The sequence below is a fragment of the Bemisia tabaci genome, chromosome 9 (assembly GCF_918797505.1).
Source record: "Bemisia tabaci chromosome 9, PGI_BMITA_v3".
NCBI classification, from domain to species: Eukaryota; Metazoa; Arthropoda; class Insecta; order Hemiptera; family Aleyrodidae; genus Bemisia; species Bemisia tabaci.
In genome coordinates, this window is record NC_092801.1 from 22,285,300 (window position 1) to 22,302,618 (window position 17,319).

The 17,319-nt window shown below is 39.2% G+C and overlaps 1 protein-coding gene across 1 annotated transcript; it reads right to left on the bottom strand.

Annotated features, from left to right (window-relative positions):
- Nucleotides 1–1,841: 1,841 nt before the first annotated feature.
- Nucleotides 1,842–15,912, bottom strand: LOC109034721 (uncharacterized). The gene is made up of 3 exons (XM_019048006.2): nucleotides 15,621–15,912; nucleotides 13,088–13,160; nucleotides 1,842–6,116 (listed from the first exon to the last, which is right to left on the bottom strand). Exons 2-3 carry the CDS (start codon nucleotides 13,115–13,117, stop codon nucleotides 2,433–2,435), a joined length of 3,714 nt encoding a protein of 1,237 aa, XP_018903551.2. The 5' UTR covers nucleotides 13,118–13,160; nucleotides 15,621–15,912; the 3' UTR covers nucleotides 1,842–2,432.
- Between the last annotated feature and the right edge of the window lie 1,407 nt (nucleotides 15,913–17,319).

The following is a 17,319-nucleotide window of genomic DNA, read 5'->3' on the forward strand; positions in this document are numbered from 1 at the left end:
TGCTCCATCAGTGATCGCATGATGAAAATCGCAAAACGCACCTGACTTACTCGTATTCAAGATGACACAGAATAAACATTGATCAAAATAAACAAAATCTGTGAACGTAGCGTTCTTAAATATATTTCTAGCTATCAGGAAAGCTCAAGAAAACCTAATTCGGATGCATTGTGGGCTAGTTATGACCAAAATCCGGTTTCTAATCTAACAGACTTCGTAATTGTTCAGATGTTGATGATCAGTGGCGTGGCGTGAATTGCGATATATCAATTATTATGCCATTTAACCCTATGGTAAAGAATGGATTATTAAGGTGTTCGCTGCGAACACCCTGTTCATCGATCCTTTTCCATAGGTTCAAATGGCATAACAATCGATATATCGAAAAGCACGCCACGCCACTGTTGATGATCCAAGTGATTTTATCGCCAAAAGATCATGAAAAAATCGCAACTTAATTTAAAAATATCGCGATTTTTCCCCTGCAAAATGCTACTTGGGGAGGTGGTGGCACTTGGATTGGTCAGTACAGAAAAAAAATGAACTAATTTCAGATGCTCTCGATTCTCATATCTTTTACAGACAGCGCTAGTTCGTCAGCCTTTAGAAGATGAAACTGTAAAACTAAAAAAAATCAGACGAGAAAATGGTGACTAATTTACGTTAGTTCCTTTTCGTTGAATTCGATCCAATTAAATTGATAAATATTAGATACCTAACAATGCCTGATTTCTCAAGAAAGCAAATTAATAATGCAGCATTTACAAGCCCACTTCGAAGCACAACTTCTCTGGAAATACTTTACGAAACCCCCCGTCTCCCTTCTTTTGCACTTGCTTCCTTCTCTCATTATCGTGGAGCCATGAAAACACAGGGTGGTTCAAAAGAAAGTATCCATCTTAAATGTCGTTTGAACGCATTTGGATAACGAAAAACGCCAAAACGCGGGTTAAATATTTGTATGGATTCAATATTGTTAGAAAAGGGCCCAAAAATGCAACTGTGTGGATAAGACGTCTGCCTAAAAAATATATTGAAATTGGGGCTTTTGGTATTGAATTCGTTCAAAAGATATTCAAGGAGGTTATTTCCTTTTGAAACACCCTGTACAATCAGATGACTTAACAAGTCGCTTCGCACACGCCACGACGCGACGCGGCGCTGTGCGAGGACGTGTAAGACGAACTCAAACGCCTTCATTTTTTATGTATGCAAGACGCACGTCCATTGAGCTGGTATAGTTGCATCCAGGCGTCCTCATAAACGTTGGGCAGCATGCAAACCAGCCGATGGAAATTATTCGTATTACGAATGATCGGTTGCAAATTTTCTTCAGAACTTCTTTGTTATTTTTCTTTGTGATGGAAGAAAATTGCTAACTCTGTGAAATGTATACCTATCAATGAGTACACGACTAAGTTTTCAGTTAAAACGTTCGAATGCATTTCAGCCTCCTCGCTCTTACCCTTTCAATTATACTGGCTAATTTCAGTTTAAATCGAATTCCTGATTTGGCAAGAAATTTTACTTTCAACTTAGCTACATTCGAGGTTATCCTTATCGATGGTTAAAGTGGGAAACCACGTATCTCCATCAGTGGCGTGGCGTGAATTGCGATACATCGATTGTTATGCAATTTAAACCTATGGAAAAGGATCGATAAACAGGGTGTTCGCAGCGAAAACCTTAAAAATTGATTCTTTACCATAGGTTTAAATGCCATAACAATCGATACATCGCAATTCACGCCACGCCACTGCCCATCGATGGACAAGAAGAACAAGGCAACAAAAGTATTATGAGAATATCAGCTTATTATTCTTAATAATAACTCTGCACAGTAATAGAACGATTTGTCCTTTTTTACTTAAAGGGTGCAAAATAAATTCATACATTTTTTACTTGTTTTGGACCCTTACCATTATTGCTCACAAGACTGTGGTAAGGTGATTTGATGGACGCCATATTTTGTGTCAGAAAGGCATGCGATATATCGCATCCATTGGTTCCATTTTTTCAGCTACTCGTCATTTTTCTCCAATTTTGAGATCGCGATTCTGTTGTCAGGAGACTAAAGCACTCACTTACCAATTTTAACAAAGAAATTCAACGAAGTAAAGGCGTGGTTTTTTTCAGAGAGAAAACATTGCATTCGATACAGATATCGAAACTGCACTCGAATGCGATTTTCTCTCTCTAAAAACCACGCCTTTATTACGTTGAATTTCTTTGTTAAAATTGGTGAGTTCTTTAGTCTCCTGACAACAGAATTGCGATCTCAAAATTGGAGAAAAATGACGAGTAGCTGAAAAAATGGAACCAATTGATGCGATATATCGCATGCCGCTCTGACACAAAATATGGCGTCCATCGAATCACCTTAAACATATTTTATCGAACCGATTCAATATTTTCCTGCTTCCCGAAACCCATTACATCATGTCCAGAGCGTAAGAAGCCGACACATTTTCAGTCCCGTATTCCTCATCCGAAGAGATATTTTGATTTCCACCAATATTGCCGTCGACAACAGTACTAACATTGGAGGTCGTCTCCTCCACTTTCAACGTACAATTTTGACTCCCACATGTTTCGTCGGCAATCCGAGGACCACTTGCCGCTACAGCTTCAACACTCGATGTACAACAGTCATCCACCAGGGGCGTGGACAAACACTGACGTATGATGTCGGATATCCTCTCTCGCAGTTCTGTCATCTGGCTTATGTTTCCTGGCACACTCGACACTAGAGATCGATTCAAATCGCGATCCAAGCTGCACGGACATGGAGTAGTCGATGTTAGATTGCTCACTGATGTTGACTTGCATTTCTTTCTTCCAGCAGGAGGCCGGATTGCGAGGGAAATACGAGGAACCATCTTCTTCTGATTGGTTCTTCGGATAGATTCAAACGATTTCTGTTGGTCAGTTGACGGTGCTTCAGTTTCAGTTTCAGGGAGTGGCGATTGCGTAAAGGAGGTGAAATCGTTGCTTTTTACCTTCAGCTCGTTTGTTGAATAATGTGAATTAATACTGCTCTGCTTGATTAAATCTTTTATGAGTCCTTGCAATTTAAGTGTTAACTGATCTTTGTCCGGGATATTTGAGATAGTATTGTTTTGCGCACAAGGAACAGTAGTATCATCAACCGAAGGCGGAACAGTAGTACCATCAACCGAAGGCGGAACAGAAGTATCATCAACCAAAGGCGAAACAGTAGTATCATCAACCGAAGGCGGAGCAGTAGCATCATCAACCGAAGGCGAAACAGTAGTATCATCAACAGAAGGCGTTGTCAAACATCGATAAATGACGTCAGATAAAATATCTCGAAATTTTGGTTCGCTCGACGCTTGAGTTTGATTTGAACCCGGACGTGGACTCCACGGAGGAGTAAAAGTCGATGTTGAATGACACACTGGGGTTGACTCACATTTTTTCTTCCCTCCGTGAGGGCGGACTGCAAGGCAGAGAGGAGGGGCAGTCGTGCTCTGATTGGTTCTTCTGGTTGAAGTACGAGATTTCTGGTGTTCTGTCGACGAGACTTCAGTTCCAATGTCAGGTTTTGCGGAGGAAATAACGCAAGGATCGCTTGTTTTCTTCAATTGCGTCGGCGGATAATTTGAACGATCATTTATGCTCTGTCTGACTATGTTTTTAATCAGCTCTTGCAACCGAAGAGGGAATCGATTCTCCTTCGGCGCATTTGAGGCAATATCGCTGCACGCCCAAGGAAGGGTGTTTTCTAGATCGATCGAGGATTTTGACTCGGTGGAACTGTGATGTTTTACCGGTAAATTTTCCACTTCACAATCACAGGTTGCGGCTGTTTCTGGATTGATCGGTGATTTTGACTCGTCAGAAAAACTCCGATATTCCTCGAACGAATTTTCCATTCCACGAGCAGGCGGTGCAGTTGAAAAACAAAGCGCGGTCGTTTCGGAATTGATCGTTGGTTTTGACTCGGAGGAGCTTCGATGTTCTTCGGACGAATTTTCCATTCCACCAGGGGAAATTGACGTTGTGGAGCATGGCACGGTATTAGTCGGGACTTCGAAGCTCTGATTTTTTTCGGAATTCTGATACTGGTCTCTTTTCGGATCAAGATTCGTGGTGGGAATTCTGGTGGTGGTAGTCTTTCGCTCAGATGAGCAATTTTTCATGATGTCAAGTATGATATCCCGTAACTCACTTTTTAAGTTACTGGACTTCGGGATGCCGGCAGCAGGTGTGGCCTCTGCCGATGGAGAAAGTCGCGGAGGACAACTCTCAACGCACTGAAATTTTCCGTGACAAACGGTCGTCCGACAAATTGGAGTATCGTCTTTCAGTGGATGAAGCCTCGGCCCCCTCTCGAGGTAACTTTCAGTCATTGCCTCCGTTCCGTTAGATTTTACATCGGTGATGTAATTAATGTTGCTGGCATGTTTTAAATCATCCCATTTCGATTTTAAAAGAAACCATGATGTTGTTACATATTCGTCAGGTAGGTCTGATTTTGAATGATTTTCACGATCAGCATGAAAATAAAGTCTAGTTTGCTCTGTAGGTGTAAGAAAAGTTATCTTGTTTTTCCTCAGCCAGTTTAGCCACGCGGGGGGTAAGGAACTTTGTGGAGTTTGATCAAGTGAGTATAGCACGATTTTAGGATTTGAGGATAAATTTTCAGTGTTGGGATATTTTTTGTGAGGGCTTTGTAACACTTGCTGATTTATAAATGGATTGAACATTTTGAGACCGTTCGTATAGTCTACGAATCTCCCAACTGTCGGATTTCTGAGGGTGTTGTTTAGATTTTGCTGCCTCGGAGGTTGAGATGTGTTTGGTGATGGAGTGGTTTTCGGAGCGTCGAAAGTGAAGGATGGAGTGGTTTTCGGAACGTCTAAAGTGAGGGATGGAGTGGTTTTCGGAACGTCAAAAGTGAAGGATGGAGTGTTCATTTGCCCTGCATACGGAAATCGGTTTCTGATGTGGTTCGGCGCAATTGTGAATCCGTATTTTTCCAATTTTTCTCGGAGTCTTTCAAGTTCTGTTCGATCTGGCGCGCAGGTGGGTTTCTTGAACATAGCGCACTTGACTTTACAGGATGTGACTCTTGGCGGCAAAGTTGTGTTTTGAATCAATGTAGGAGGGGCAAGAAATGTAAAATTGGTGGGAGCAGTTGGATTCAACGGGCGAGAGGTTAAATTGCATACAAGGGCCTTGGTAGTGGTTTTGATTGTCGATGGCGTATTTGCAGTTAAATTGCAGCTACATGCTCTGGTGGTAGGTTTAGTCGAGGTTAAATTACAACCGCGTGTTTTAGTGGTAAATTCGATTGAAGTTGGCTTGCAGTCACATCTTTTGGTGGTAGGATTGGTTGAGGTTGATTTGCAGCCACATATTTTAGTGGTAGGATTAGTTGAGGTTGATTTGCAGCCACATATTTTAGTGGTAGGATTAGTCGAGGTTGATTTGCAGCCACATATTTTAGTGGTTGGTTTATGCGCAGTTGATATTTTAGTCGTTATGGGACAAATGGAACGCATTTTTGTTATCTGAGGTGAATGATCTGTTTTAGTAATCTTATTTAGAGGAGTTAGAATACTAGTTTTTGTCGGTTGGCTTGTTGTGCTTACGGTGTTTGAATGGAAGGCAGTAGTATTCGTTTGTCTTGGAGACGGTTCGTTATTTTTATTTACCACATTTGTTGAAGACGAAGTGCTAGTGGTCGATGTTTCAGCTGGACGATCGGTTTCATTGACTACAATTGTAGGAGGGAGAGAACTGGTTGTCTTAACTTCAGTAGGTTGGTTCGTTAAATCTACAATATTCGAGGGCGATGTATCACTTGTATGGTTGGTTGCATGAGCTAAATTTGAAGGAGATTTAGGTAGTTCATCCTGGCTTGGCGTTGGCGATGCTGTCGATGGTGCCCCTTTTAGTAATTCGTAGATAGGTTTCAGTTTCTGAATCCGATGAGAAATCTTTTTTTCCGCGGGGTCTGATTCGAACACATAATTGCTGTTGCAGCAGGAACGATCATCAGGAATTTTGCTCTTCTTAGAAAAAAAGAATCGCTTACATCGGAGGCAGTTGTTTAAGTTGAGGGGATGGAATTCGACATTCGGTACTTCCTGCAAAAATTAAACAGTTCCAACGATAAAATCTTGATCCTAACCATACGTTTGTGATGCCCGACTGTGAAGTCATTACCCTAAAATCTGATATTCATATTACGATATATTAAAATCGAAGTGTGTATAGTTCGAAAAGATGCCAACTCATTTTTTGAAAAAAATGACCGTCCCATCCATTTGAAGGCTGATTATCTATAGTTTCTCAAATAAACACAAGGGACGTATTCAAAGCCTGAAATGGCTTTACCAGCAGAAAAAAGGGTATCCCAGGATAAGGGCACCAAAATGCCCATTCTCACGGATTTTGAATTTAATGGTCTAAACCCCTTCAGGAGGTCCTAAAAACATGGTTTTGGGCAATTTTAACCTCCTGACCCCAACCACCCCCCCTCCAGCCCCGAAAAACCCATTTTTCGGGGAATTTTGGGGTATTTTCACGTTTTATTTCATATCTCCCGCGTTTTTCAATGGAAATGCACCAAAATTTCACCAAATGTACATCAAGGCAATCACATTCTTGGGTAAAAAAATCAAATTTATCGAAATATATGTAGACTCCGAAAAAAATTCGTGAAAATCGTAAATTTTCAATTTTTTTCAGATTTTAGCGGTTCTAAAAAAAATGAGGACACATACATTTTTTTTTATTGCCTTAAAATGTAGGTGATATACCCAGTTGTTACCAAAAAAAATTTCAAGCCTTCACGCGTGGTGCGTCCCACCGAAAAAATAGTTTTTTTGGCGCCAAAACGGTCAAAATGGCTCTTTTGGCAACGGTTTACTCGCACGCTATCAAGATAGTAACACTAAAATCTCTAATTTTTGGTTTCAATGTTTCAAGAAGCATGCCCTAGTAACATCAGAAAAGGTTTACAAGTCGATCGAGTCCTTACGCCCCACGTAAAGTACCGGTTTTTGGCGCCAAAATGGTCAACATTCCTATTTCAGAAGAGGTTACTCGCCGTAGGGTGGCCCTTATTTTTGACTTTACGGAATTTAAAGTGCAGAGCCCTGCAAATGGTTTCATTTGATGAGAAAATAACTGGGAAAAAATAACAATGGAGAAAAAAATATTTTAAAACGCGCCTCAAAGAGCCTAAAGTTCCGAGCGTGGCGTGCGAAGACGCGTTTTTTTCGTCATTTTGCGAATTTTTTTTCTCCCGTTGAAATGTTTCTACGGCTTTGAAATTTTTGTAGGTAACATACTTTTTAGAGTACTTTACGAGAAAAATAATGAAATTTACCTCGCCCAATTTAAAATGCCCTTTTTACCTCATCAAAGAGGCCATGTCGTGCGATTTTGCCGATTTTCCCTTACAATCTACCCGCACGGCGCGCGGCGTGTCTTTTTTCCACCTTTAAATTGTTGCTTCGGTTTTGAAATTTTCTGAAGTAGGTATCACATATTTTATAGTAATTCACGAAAAAAATAACAACATTTACCTCGCTACTTTTAAAATACCCCATTTCCCCTTCAAAGTGGCCTCGTTTGGCTGCCAAAACTCGTTCAGGCAAACTGTGCCGGGAGAATGTTTATGAACAATCGACAAAATCGCATGATGTGTGATGGGCGAGGTAAATTTCGTTATTTTTCTCGTAAAGTACTCTAAAAAGTATGTTACCTACAAAAATTTCAAAGCCGTAGAAACATTTCAACGGGAGAAAAAAAATTCGCAAAATGACGAAAAAACGCGTCTTCGCACGCCACGCTCGGAACTTTAGGCTCTTTGAGGCGCGTTTTAAAATATTTTTTTCTCCATTGTTATTTTTTCCCAGTTATTTTCTCATCAAATGAAACCATTTGCAGGGCTCTGCACTTTAAATTCCGTAAAGTCAAAAATAAGGGCCACCCTACGGCGAGTAACCTCTTCTGAAATAGGAATGTTGACCATTTTGGCGCCAAAAACCGGTACTTTACGTGGGGCGTAAGGACTCGATCGACTTGTAACCTTTTCTGATGTTACTAGGGCATGCTTCTTGAAACATTGAAACCAAAAATTAGAGATTTTAGTGTTACTATCTTGATAGCGTGCGAGTAAACCGTTGCCAAAAGAGCCATTTTGACCGTTTTGGCGCCAAAAAAACTATTTTTTCGGTGGGACGCACCACGCGTGAAGGCTTGAAATTTTTTTTGGTAACAACTGGGTATATCACCTACATTTTAAGGCAATAAAAAAAAATGTATGTGTCCTCATTTTTTTTAGAACCGCTAAAATCTGAAAAAAATTGAAAATTTACGATTTTCACGAATTTTTTTCGGAGTCTACATATATTTCGATAAATTTGATTTTTTTACCCAAGAATGTGATTGCCCTGATGTACATTTGGTGAAATTTTGGTGCATTTCCATTGAAAAACGCGGGAGATATGAAATAAAACGTGAAAATACCCCAAAATTCCCCGAAAAATGGGTTTTTCGGGGCTGGAGGGGGGGTGGTTGGGGTCAGGAGGTTAAAATTGCCCAAAACCATGTTTTTAGGACCTCCTGAAGGGGTTTAGACCATTAAATTCAAAATCCGTGAGGAGGGGCATTTTGGTGCCCTTATCCTGGGATACCCTTTATCAGCAGAGGCGAATCCAGTAATTTGGCAAGACCGGATTCCCTTTATTTAAACCTATGTTAAATAATCGTACATTTCCATAGGTTAATGGAGAAAAACAATTTTGCCAATCTGCTGGATCCGCCGGTGTTGATCAGAGTGAGTGAGCTTGATGAAAAGAGGCCGATTGAAGAGTTTCAGAAAAGTGAACATGGCTTTTTTTTTAAACACTGCTGAAAAAAACACGTTGGTTTTAGAGTCTAGACTCTTGAAAACATTGACAAGAAAAAATACTCTTGATTCAACCAGATGTTTGCTTAAATCAAAAGGAAATGCGCTCAAATTAAGAGGTTTGGTTCTTCATTCAAGCAAAAATCCGATTGAATCAAGAGTATTTTTTTTTTTTTGTCGATGTTTTTAAGAGTCTGGACTCTAGATCCAATGTGTTTTTTTTCCAGTGAACTAAACGATTCCATTCGCAGTAGGTTGATTTTAAATTCTTTAAAATCTTTTTTTGAGGACTACCGAACAACTTTTAGCGTTAATTTTCAAGGAAAATAACTTCTAAGAGACATGAGAATCGCAGAAAGCTCAAAATAATACTCTTGAGTTGAGCTCGTGCCATTATTTCCCATTTCCATTGAGATAAAAAAAGGAAACGTGGAGACCTAAATTTTAAAGCTCATTAATGAAGATTCATCACACATAGCATGATGTGGAATTCTGTAGGGGTGAGTCACATTACACAAAAGTTTTAGCACCCTCGCGGGCATCATTCCAGGCAACGGCTTACAGTGGATTGAGTCAATGGGAGAGGTCGGACAAAATTTGGAAACTTTAATAACTTCGTTTACACACAACTTTGAGGCTCTAAAAGTGGTTTCATTGGTTTCCTCGTGCGATGTTCTTCACGAGCCAACCCTTAAAGAAACAAATGTAGCGAAATAAACATCAAAATTTGCAGTTTTAGTTAAACATTTCCTGTCCGATTTTTCTGTTTGGCTCGATCCACTGTGCGGCGGCACACGGCTCGGAGTCCCCCCGAATTCTGGACTCCTTCTGTCATCGTAACATTTTAAGTAAGGATTTTAAAACTCGTAAAAATGGACTACATTTGGCAATTCGGAACGATAATTTCTGGCTTATCTGTAAAAACACGTATGTGCATAAGGAAACTGATGGTACATACGTTGTTTCTAAACTGAGCCAGAAATTATATTTCCTATTTGCAAAATGTAGTCCAAATAAAAGACTACTTTACAAGTTACGGTTAAATCCCCGTATTCCGTAATATCATCATCTTTCGGCCGAATTATCACAAGCGCCATACGACGTTTCAAAATTTCCGCTGCCATTCCATTCTTTTATAGAGAATTCGTTGGTTGAATCTGATTGAAAATTTTACTGAATTTTATCGGCAAGCACTAGGAAAATTCAGTGAAATTGTCGGACGACTTCGTTGAGCAATTTCTCTGTAAAAAAATAAAATGGCGGTGAAAATTTTGAAATATCGCAAGGCGCTTGTGATACTTCGGCCGGAAGGTGGCGATGTGTTAATATATAACACTGAAATTTGTTGAAAGGGTCATGGGAATCGGTGGTAGTTCATCGAACTCCTTCATTGGCCCCCGGTTGAGTTTCATAAATTGATGAATCTGGAACGATACTTGAATAATTCCTCGCCCTAATTCCGTCAAACTTCTGTCCCTCATTCGATTCATTATTTCCCCGTAAAGAAGATACCCTTTCTCCTTGGAAGCGGAAAAAACAATTGGAAGAGAGGAAAGTGGGAGTGTCTTAGCACAATTTCAAGAGAATCTCGGAAAACTCGTGGGAAAACTTATTGGAAGTTCAACTAATTTCAAAGCGTTGCCATTCTACCGAAACAAACTCAGATGTGATCGTTCACGGGGGAAAGGAGGAAAAATTTTCGGTAGGTAGGTAGAACGATTTATGTCGATGTTGAATTGAAAAATCGGATTTTAAGATGTAGGCGGACTGCAAGTAGGTACACAGTATGAAAAAGTCAACAAAATCTTGTGTTAATATTGTGTTTATAAGTAACATAGTGCGATGAAAATGTTGAAGTAAAATTGCGATTTACTGCATTAAAATTGAAATTTTTAACCATGAAATGGCAATATTTTTACGTCATTTGCTCATACCGATTTTGAACAATCGACAGAGTGAGTTCCATGTGTCAGAAAGATAGGCAATATGCAGTACAATGAAAAACTGCAACTTATTTCAATTTTATTGCAATATATTTCAGTGAGCTGTGTGCCTTCAATCAGTAGATCCGCAATATACACTAACTCCAATGCAATTGTAATAATTTAACTGTACATTTGCAATTTACTGTAATCTATGTACTAGGCACTTGGGTAGAAAGTAATACACGAAGTAACACAAGTGGTTGGTTGATTTGTGTTAGTTTTTCCTGTGTCAAATCGACCGAATCTTTAGGTTGAAGAGACAAAATCTGTGTGTTAAAGGGACCAAATCAGTGTGTTGAAAAGCTGCGACCTCATTAAAAATTAGATGCTATCCTCCCACGGTTCGTCTGAACCAACTTCAAATGAAAAGTCGATGACACCAAAAAGTCTCTCCGGGAGCTTGAACTAAGATGCAAGTACTGTCATTTAAGCCGAAAACGGAAAAAAAATCTGTCGAGCTCTTCGAAAATAAAAGCGACGCGACGTCGTCGGTGGACCCGCAGCGAAATGAAGATGTCTCGATAAAAATCGATTATCTCGCAAAGCAGGGGTCCAAAAATAAAAATCTATAGCTCGTTAGAAAGCTAAACTCTTGTAGAACAGTATGATGTGGTAATGTTAACTTTTTTGTCGACTTAGGGACTTAGGGAAACTTAATTTTTTGAAAAAACCACGCATATGTTAACATAAACATCGCTTTCATTTTCGAAGAGCCCGACAGATATTTTTCGTTTTTGGCTTAAATGACAGTACCTGCATCCTACTTCAAGCTCCCGAAGAGGCTTTTTGGTGTCATCGACTTTTCATTTAAAGTTGGTTCAGACGAGCCATGCTCCAGGATTAAACCTGGGTCACATGAGTGATATAGTCCAGTAAGCTAGCCACTCGCAAGTCGCAATCCCTGATTATACTTAGATAAGAAAACAAGAGTACATAAGTTCGGCAGGAAACTTTCTTCATGATCCGATGTCTCCGAGTAGCCTACGCCCTACGCTTGGGTCGATTTAAATCAAAAGTATGTTGAGCAACCAAGTCCTTCAGGTTGACCTGACACAAAAAAAAGTAACACAGGGACATCCAACACGGAAATTTGTAACTGTGAAGATGGAATAATTTTCAGACTATACTTCTCTTTTAAAAATTCTCAAATGCAAATTATGGTAAGAATCGGTAATAGGCAAGTTTTCACAAGTTCTAGGAACTGCAAGTAGAGGGTAATCAATTCAATTACGTTTCACAAGCCGAGCAGTCTCGAACTCATTAAGTTTGAATTCCGGGAAAAATCATGTCAAGAAATACATTATTATTAAAAACGTAGGTATTTCGATACGGAAAACATATTTGAATCGGTTTCTGCTAAACGGGCGTAAGTCCACAAATCCAAATTTTTCAGGAGAGGCAAAAAACTGATTTTCTCGTTATGCAGGACACCACTAAATTTCAAAAAAGAGTTCAAAGGTTGTATAAACACCCGTTTAAAAGTTCTGAAATGTTTTTTTGGCTCAGAAAAATTTTAGTACCCTTTTAGGCTAATTTTAAGTTTTGGACTTACGCCCTTATACCAGAAAACGAAGGATGACTGAGACAGTTTCAAGCCAAAAAACTAATATTAAAGTAAGTTTGAAAAATGTAGCACATGGTTTTTTTCTTTTATATAGCATAGGGAGTTATTATATGTTTTTAAATTTATTTAAAGGCCTAAATTTTCTAGAATTACTCCTATTTTTCCAAAATTAATGAAGGTGACATGGGATATTTTCATTTAAAAAGTGTTGAAACCAAGTTTTCAAATTTCAATCATGTATTTTTGTGATCAATGCACAATAAGAAGTTATATCACCTAACAGCTAGGTCAAGATGCAAATTCAATACAAATGTTCTTCATTTATTATGAAAAAAGTTACAGAAACTTCAGAAATGCGCGAGTTTGAAAACTCGCCCCCCTATTCCACAGCCTTCTATACATGGGACTTCCGCCATCTTTTCAGAAAATGTGTATGTACCCTAAAGGAGGCTGAAAATGCAAAAAAAACGATTTTGAAATTTTTGGACTTACGCCCGTATAACAGAAACCGATTCATTTAAGCGGTGGCGTTCTTGAATTATTAAATTCCGAGTAAAAAGCACGAACTATCCGACTGTTGACAAATGGTAATCCTAATCACTACATACTATCTATACTTTAGAATAAAAAAAAATTATAAGATTTTACCTCGATTGTTCCAAATGCAGATTCAACCATTCGGGAAGTTTTCTTCAAACCGACTGTCACCCCCCCGGATAATCTGTATAGGAAACATTAATGGAAAAAATACTATGAATTAAATACGGAGAAGGAATAAGTATATCGATGGTTATGGGGCAAAACCATGTATCTCCATCCCAAGTAGCACCGATTGCAATACTGTCGTGCTAAGGAAAAACGCTGTATGAACATTTGAGTTGGCAAATTTATTTCGATAAAATGTTTATTTTTGAGGAAAGATATGAATATTTTTCCTTGACATTTTCAGAATCGTTAGGCGAAATCGCGAACAAAATTATCTGAGAAATTGGGAGGAAAATATTCATAAGTTTACCGAAAATTCGAGTTTTTTGATAGGAAATTTGGCAACGCCTGAAGGTTTATACGACGTTCTTCCTTAGCGCGGCAGAATATGTAGCGATTACATGGTAAAATTATTGCAATTCCCCTGAGTGTTGTGTATTTTGCCTAGCTCTTATTTGAAGGGGTCCCATTTATTGAATCTCATTGCGATAAAATTGAAATAAGTTGCAATTTTTCATTGCATTGCTTATTGCGTATTTTTCTGACACATGATGCTTATTTTGTTGATTGTGTGAAATTGGAATAAATCGAATAAAAGATGTATAAATATTGCAATATAATGGTAAAAAAATTACAATTATCTTGAAATCGTATTCAATTTAATTTCAATATTTTCGTTGCAATGTGCTACTTGGGATTGCAATGTTTCAAAATTGTCGCTTCGATTTAATTTATTTTTTTAAAGAGAAGCAAGCCAACTTTGTAACTTGTTTATATATAATATCCTGCTTACAAATGAGGGCAAATAATGAGATTTTTGAGAAATATTACGTCGATTAGCTTCCAAAGAAAAATTAAAGTATGACAGAAAATCTGCAACACCGCAAACAGAGATGAAGGTACGTAGTTTCAGACTCAGGCTATCGTAATACTATGCGTAAGTGTGCTTGTTATTTTGGAAAGAAAGGTGATGCATGTGCGCATTTGTCGAATTTCCACTGTTGACATTCAATATACAAAATTTCCGTGAACGTTTACACGACGAAATTCATACATGTCTGATGAGGCATAAGAATGGCACATAGATGGAAATGACGCTTTGGGTAGCGAGGTTGTGGAAATCTCTAAAGTAAATTTTTGAAACATTGGGAACGCTATATACATCTACCGGAAATAGTCGAGATGTTGCATGTGTGAGGGATTTGCGATTTGACCATTGATTCTTGTGTTAAAGTTCGCGAGAAACACGATGGTGCCACTGGTTTTCTCTGAAATCATCTCCCAAGCTCAAAAAAAGCTCGCAAAGTGAGGCCAAAATGGAGGGTATATCCCACCCTACCCTGAGAGTCCAACTCTACATCAAAACAAACTTTCCATACATAGATAGGGAGCAAATACATTAGCAGTGATGCCGTGTTTTCAGTTTTGGAGTCCCCAAATAAAGTGGCAACCCTGCTAATGTATTTGCTCCCTATCTATGTATGGAGAGTTTGTTTTGATGTAGAGGTGGATTCTCAGGGTAGGGTGGGATATCCCTTCCATTTTGGCTTCAACTTGAGAGCTTTTTTGAGCTTGGTAGATGATTTCAGAGAAAACCAGTGGCACCATCGTGTTTCTCGCGAACTTTTACATAAGAATCAATGGTCAAATCGCAAATCCCTCACACATGCAACATCTCCATTTGGCCCCTGTAAACAGCTTTTGGGTATATTTTTGTCGTATTTTTCTTTTGCTTCAAGAGCGAATTGTGGTTTGGGCGCTTCATCGGTCTTCGAAGAATGAAAATTTGTACTGCGGTATATTTTATTCTGCATTTAAACTTGGTTCATGTTGAGAGGTTTTTCGAGAACCCTCCATAAAAAGCCCATGAAATACAACTCTCTATTGGTTACAAAATTAATTAGAGCTACAATATTTTTCACCGTGAATTATACAGTTGTTTTCGATTCGCCTTCAGCTGCGTCCGCAGCAATTGTTGTTGCAAATATGTTGTGCGTACTGATTTTAGCTCATTGCATAGTTGACTCTCTGAAGGCGTTTGATGTAGGTACGGAAGTAGAGCACCCTGTGAAAGGAGGTGAGATTGAACGAATCGCTCGATCCCTACCTCGTTCGTTCTTCGACAGATTGCGCTACTTTCGCACATGAAACGCCTTCAGAGAGTCGAGTATGCAATGAGCTGTGATCAGCACGCATGGCATATCCGTACGTAGCAACAATTGCTGAAGACACAGCAGAAGAAGAATTCCTCAGTTAAAAAAAAAAAAAAAAAAAAAAAAAAAAAAAAAAAAAAAAAAAAAGATAGGAAGTCTGCGTGTAACGAGAGGGTTAATTTGTATTCTATCGACATGGATCGAACGGAAAATAAAAACGCAAACCGATAAACATAGATTCAATGGACAAATAAATAAAAAAGCTATTCATAATCAGAAGAAAACTTGCATTTACAATATGCTTATTTAAAATAAGTACTAACCTCGTCTGGCTCACGACATGTTGAAAGTTGAAGAGAGCTAACCAAAAAAAGCAAAGCAGGCATTTTGGAGTGGTCCGCAACGGGACCTCTGAGACAGGAAAGATGATACTTTAGCCAGGACAGTTTTTTCAAGAGCCTTGGACCATAAAGTCCACAGCAAAGAATCCGCTCGCGTAAAAAATTCAAAGCCACAAGAAAAAGATTCCTTTAGTGCACGATAAAGTAACTGCGTATCTAAATTTTTGTTTCAATTTAAATTAGATAGCATGTTTCGCTCGTTTCGGGATAAATCCTCGTCAGCTGACTTAGAAATTGTTGAGAGGACCGACAGGTACGGGGTGATCCAAAAAAGCCGCGCCAATTTTTTTGACAGCCCCTCTTTTTCATAACTTGTATTCTAACGTGAATATATTTCAGATAAATTTTTACGTAACGCTCCAGGGGAGGTGTGATTTGATGAGACCGTTATTGTGTCATGTAATTTCGTTTTTACGTACCTATTGAAACTATTGAAAGATACGGGGATCAGAAACAGTGTTCGAAACTCACAGGCGCCAACGCGCCAAATGCGCCTAAGAAATCGGTCATGGCGCCTAAAAAATGATGGCTCTGCGCCAACGTGGCCCCTACAAATTGCCCCCCCCCCCCCCCCAAAAAAAAAATCCTAATTTTTCTGTTTGGTGATATTTCGACATTTCCCCCAAGGTGCGGTTACTAGCTCTGCGACTAAAACATCTTGCGTTTGACTTCTCACTAAATGCACAGTGATAGATAAGCAAAAAGTCAATCTGGCAATTAAAAATCTTCAATTGCCCCTAAAAATCGAGCTCCTTGCGCCACATGGCTCCTGAAACTCAAAGGTAAGTTCCGAACACTGATCAAAAATGCCTAAAAAGTGCGTTACGTGATTCATGAACACTCCAAGGAATGAGACAGAGTCCTCCAATACCACGATCGAAGAAACATTAATCACCACGAAAGGGCACCACTGTCTGGAATTAATCCTTATAACGGATAATTTATGCAAGGAATACTTTCCGTCCTGTTTACTTAGCTACCCCCGCACGAGTGGTCAAGGCACCCGAGAGAGTGGCAGTCAATGGCATACTACTTTGCGATATATCGATTGATCTATGCCGCTTAAACCCATGGAAAAGGATCGAAAAACAGATTTTTTGCAACAAGCACCTTAATGATCGATCTTTCATCATACCTTCAAATGGGGAAATATCGATAATCGATCATTCACACCTCGCCGTGCTTTGCGATAAGTCGATTGATCTGCCTTTCAAACCTATGGAAAAGGATCGATTATCAAGGTGTCCGCGACGGACACCTTACGAATCGATTCTTTACCATTGCATCAAATGAGAAAATATCGATAACTGATAATTCACGCTTCGTCACCCTGAGCGGCCTTACTTTCGGGTCATTGTTGCTAGAAGGTGCAGAAAAATCTGTACTTTTCTCAATTTAAAACCCATGTATAATATTCATATTTAATCGGTCCACTTGGCAACCTTGTTCCGGGCTCTCACCTTCACAACACTGGATCCCAATCGAAGCTTTCAAACCCTGTATACCTCGCATTGCCACTGAAAAGGAATAAGAATTTCATTTCTGATTCGACTGAATTTCATAATAAACCACTATATGGACCGACTTCATCAGAAAGAAGCCAACCCACATTAATTTGGAC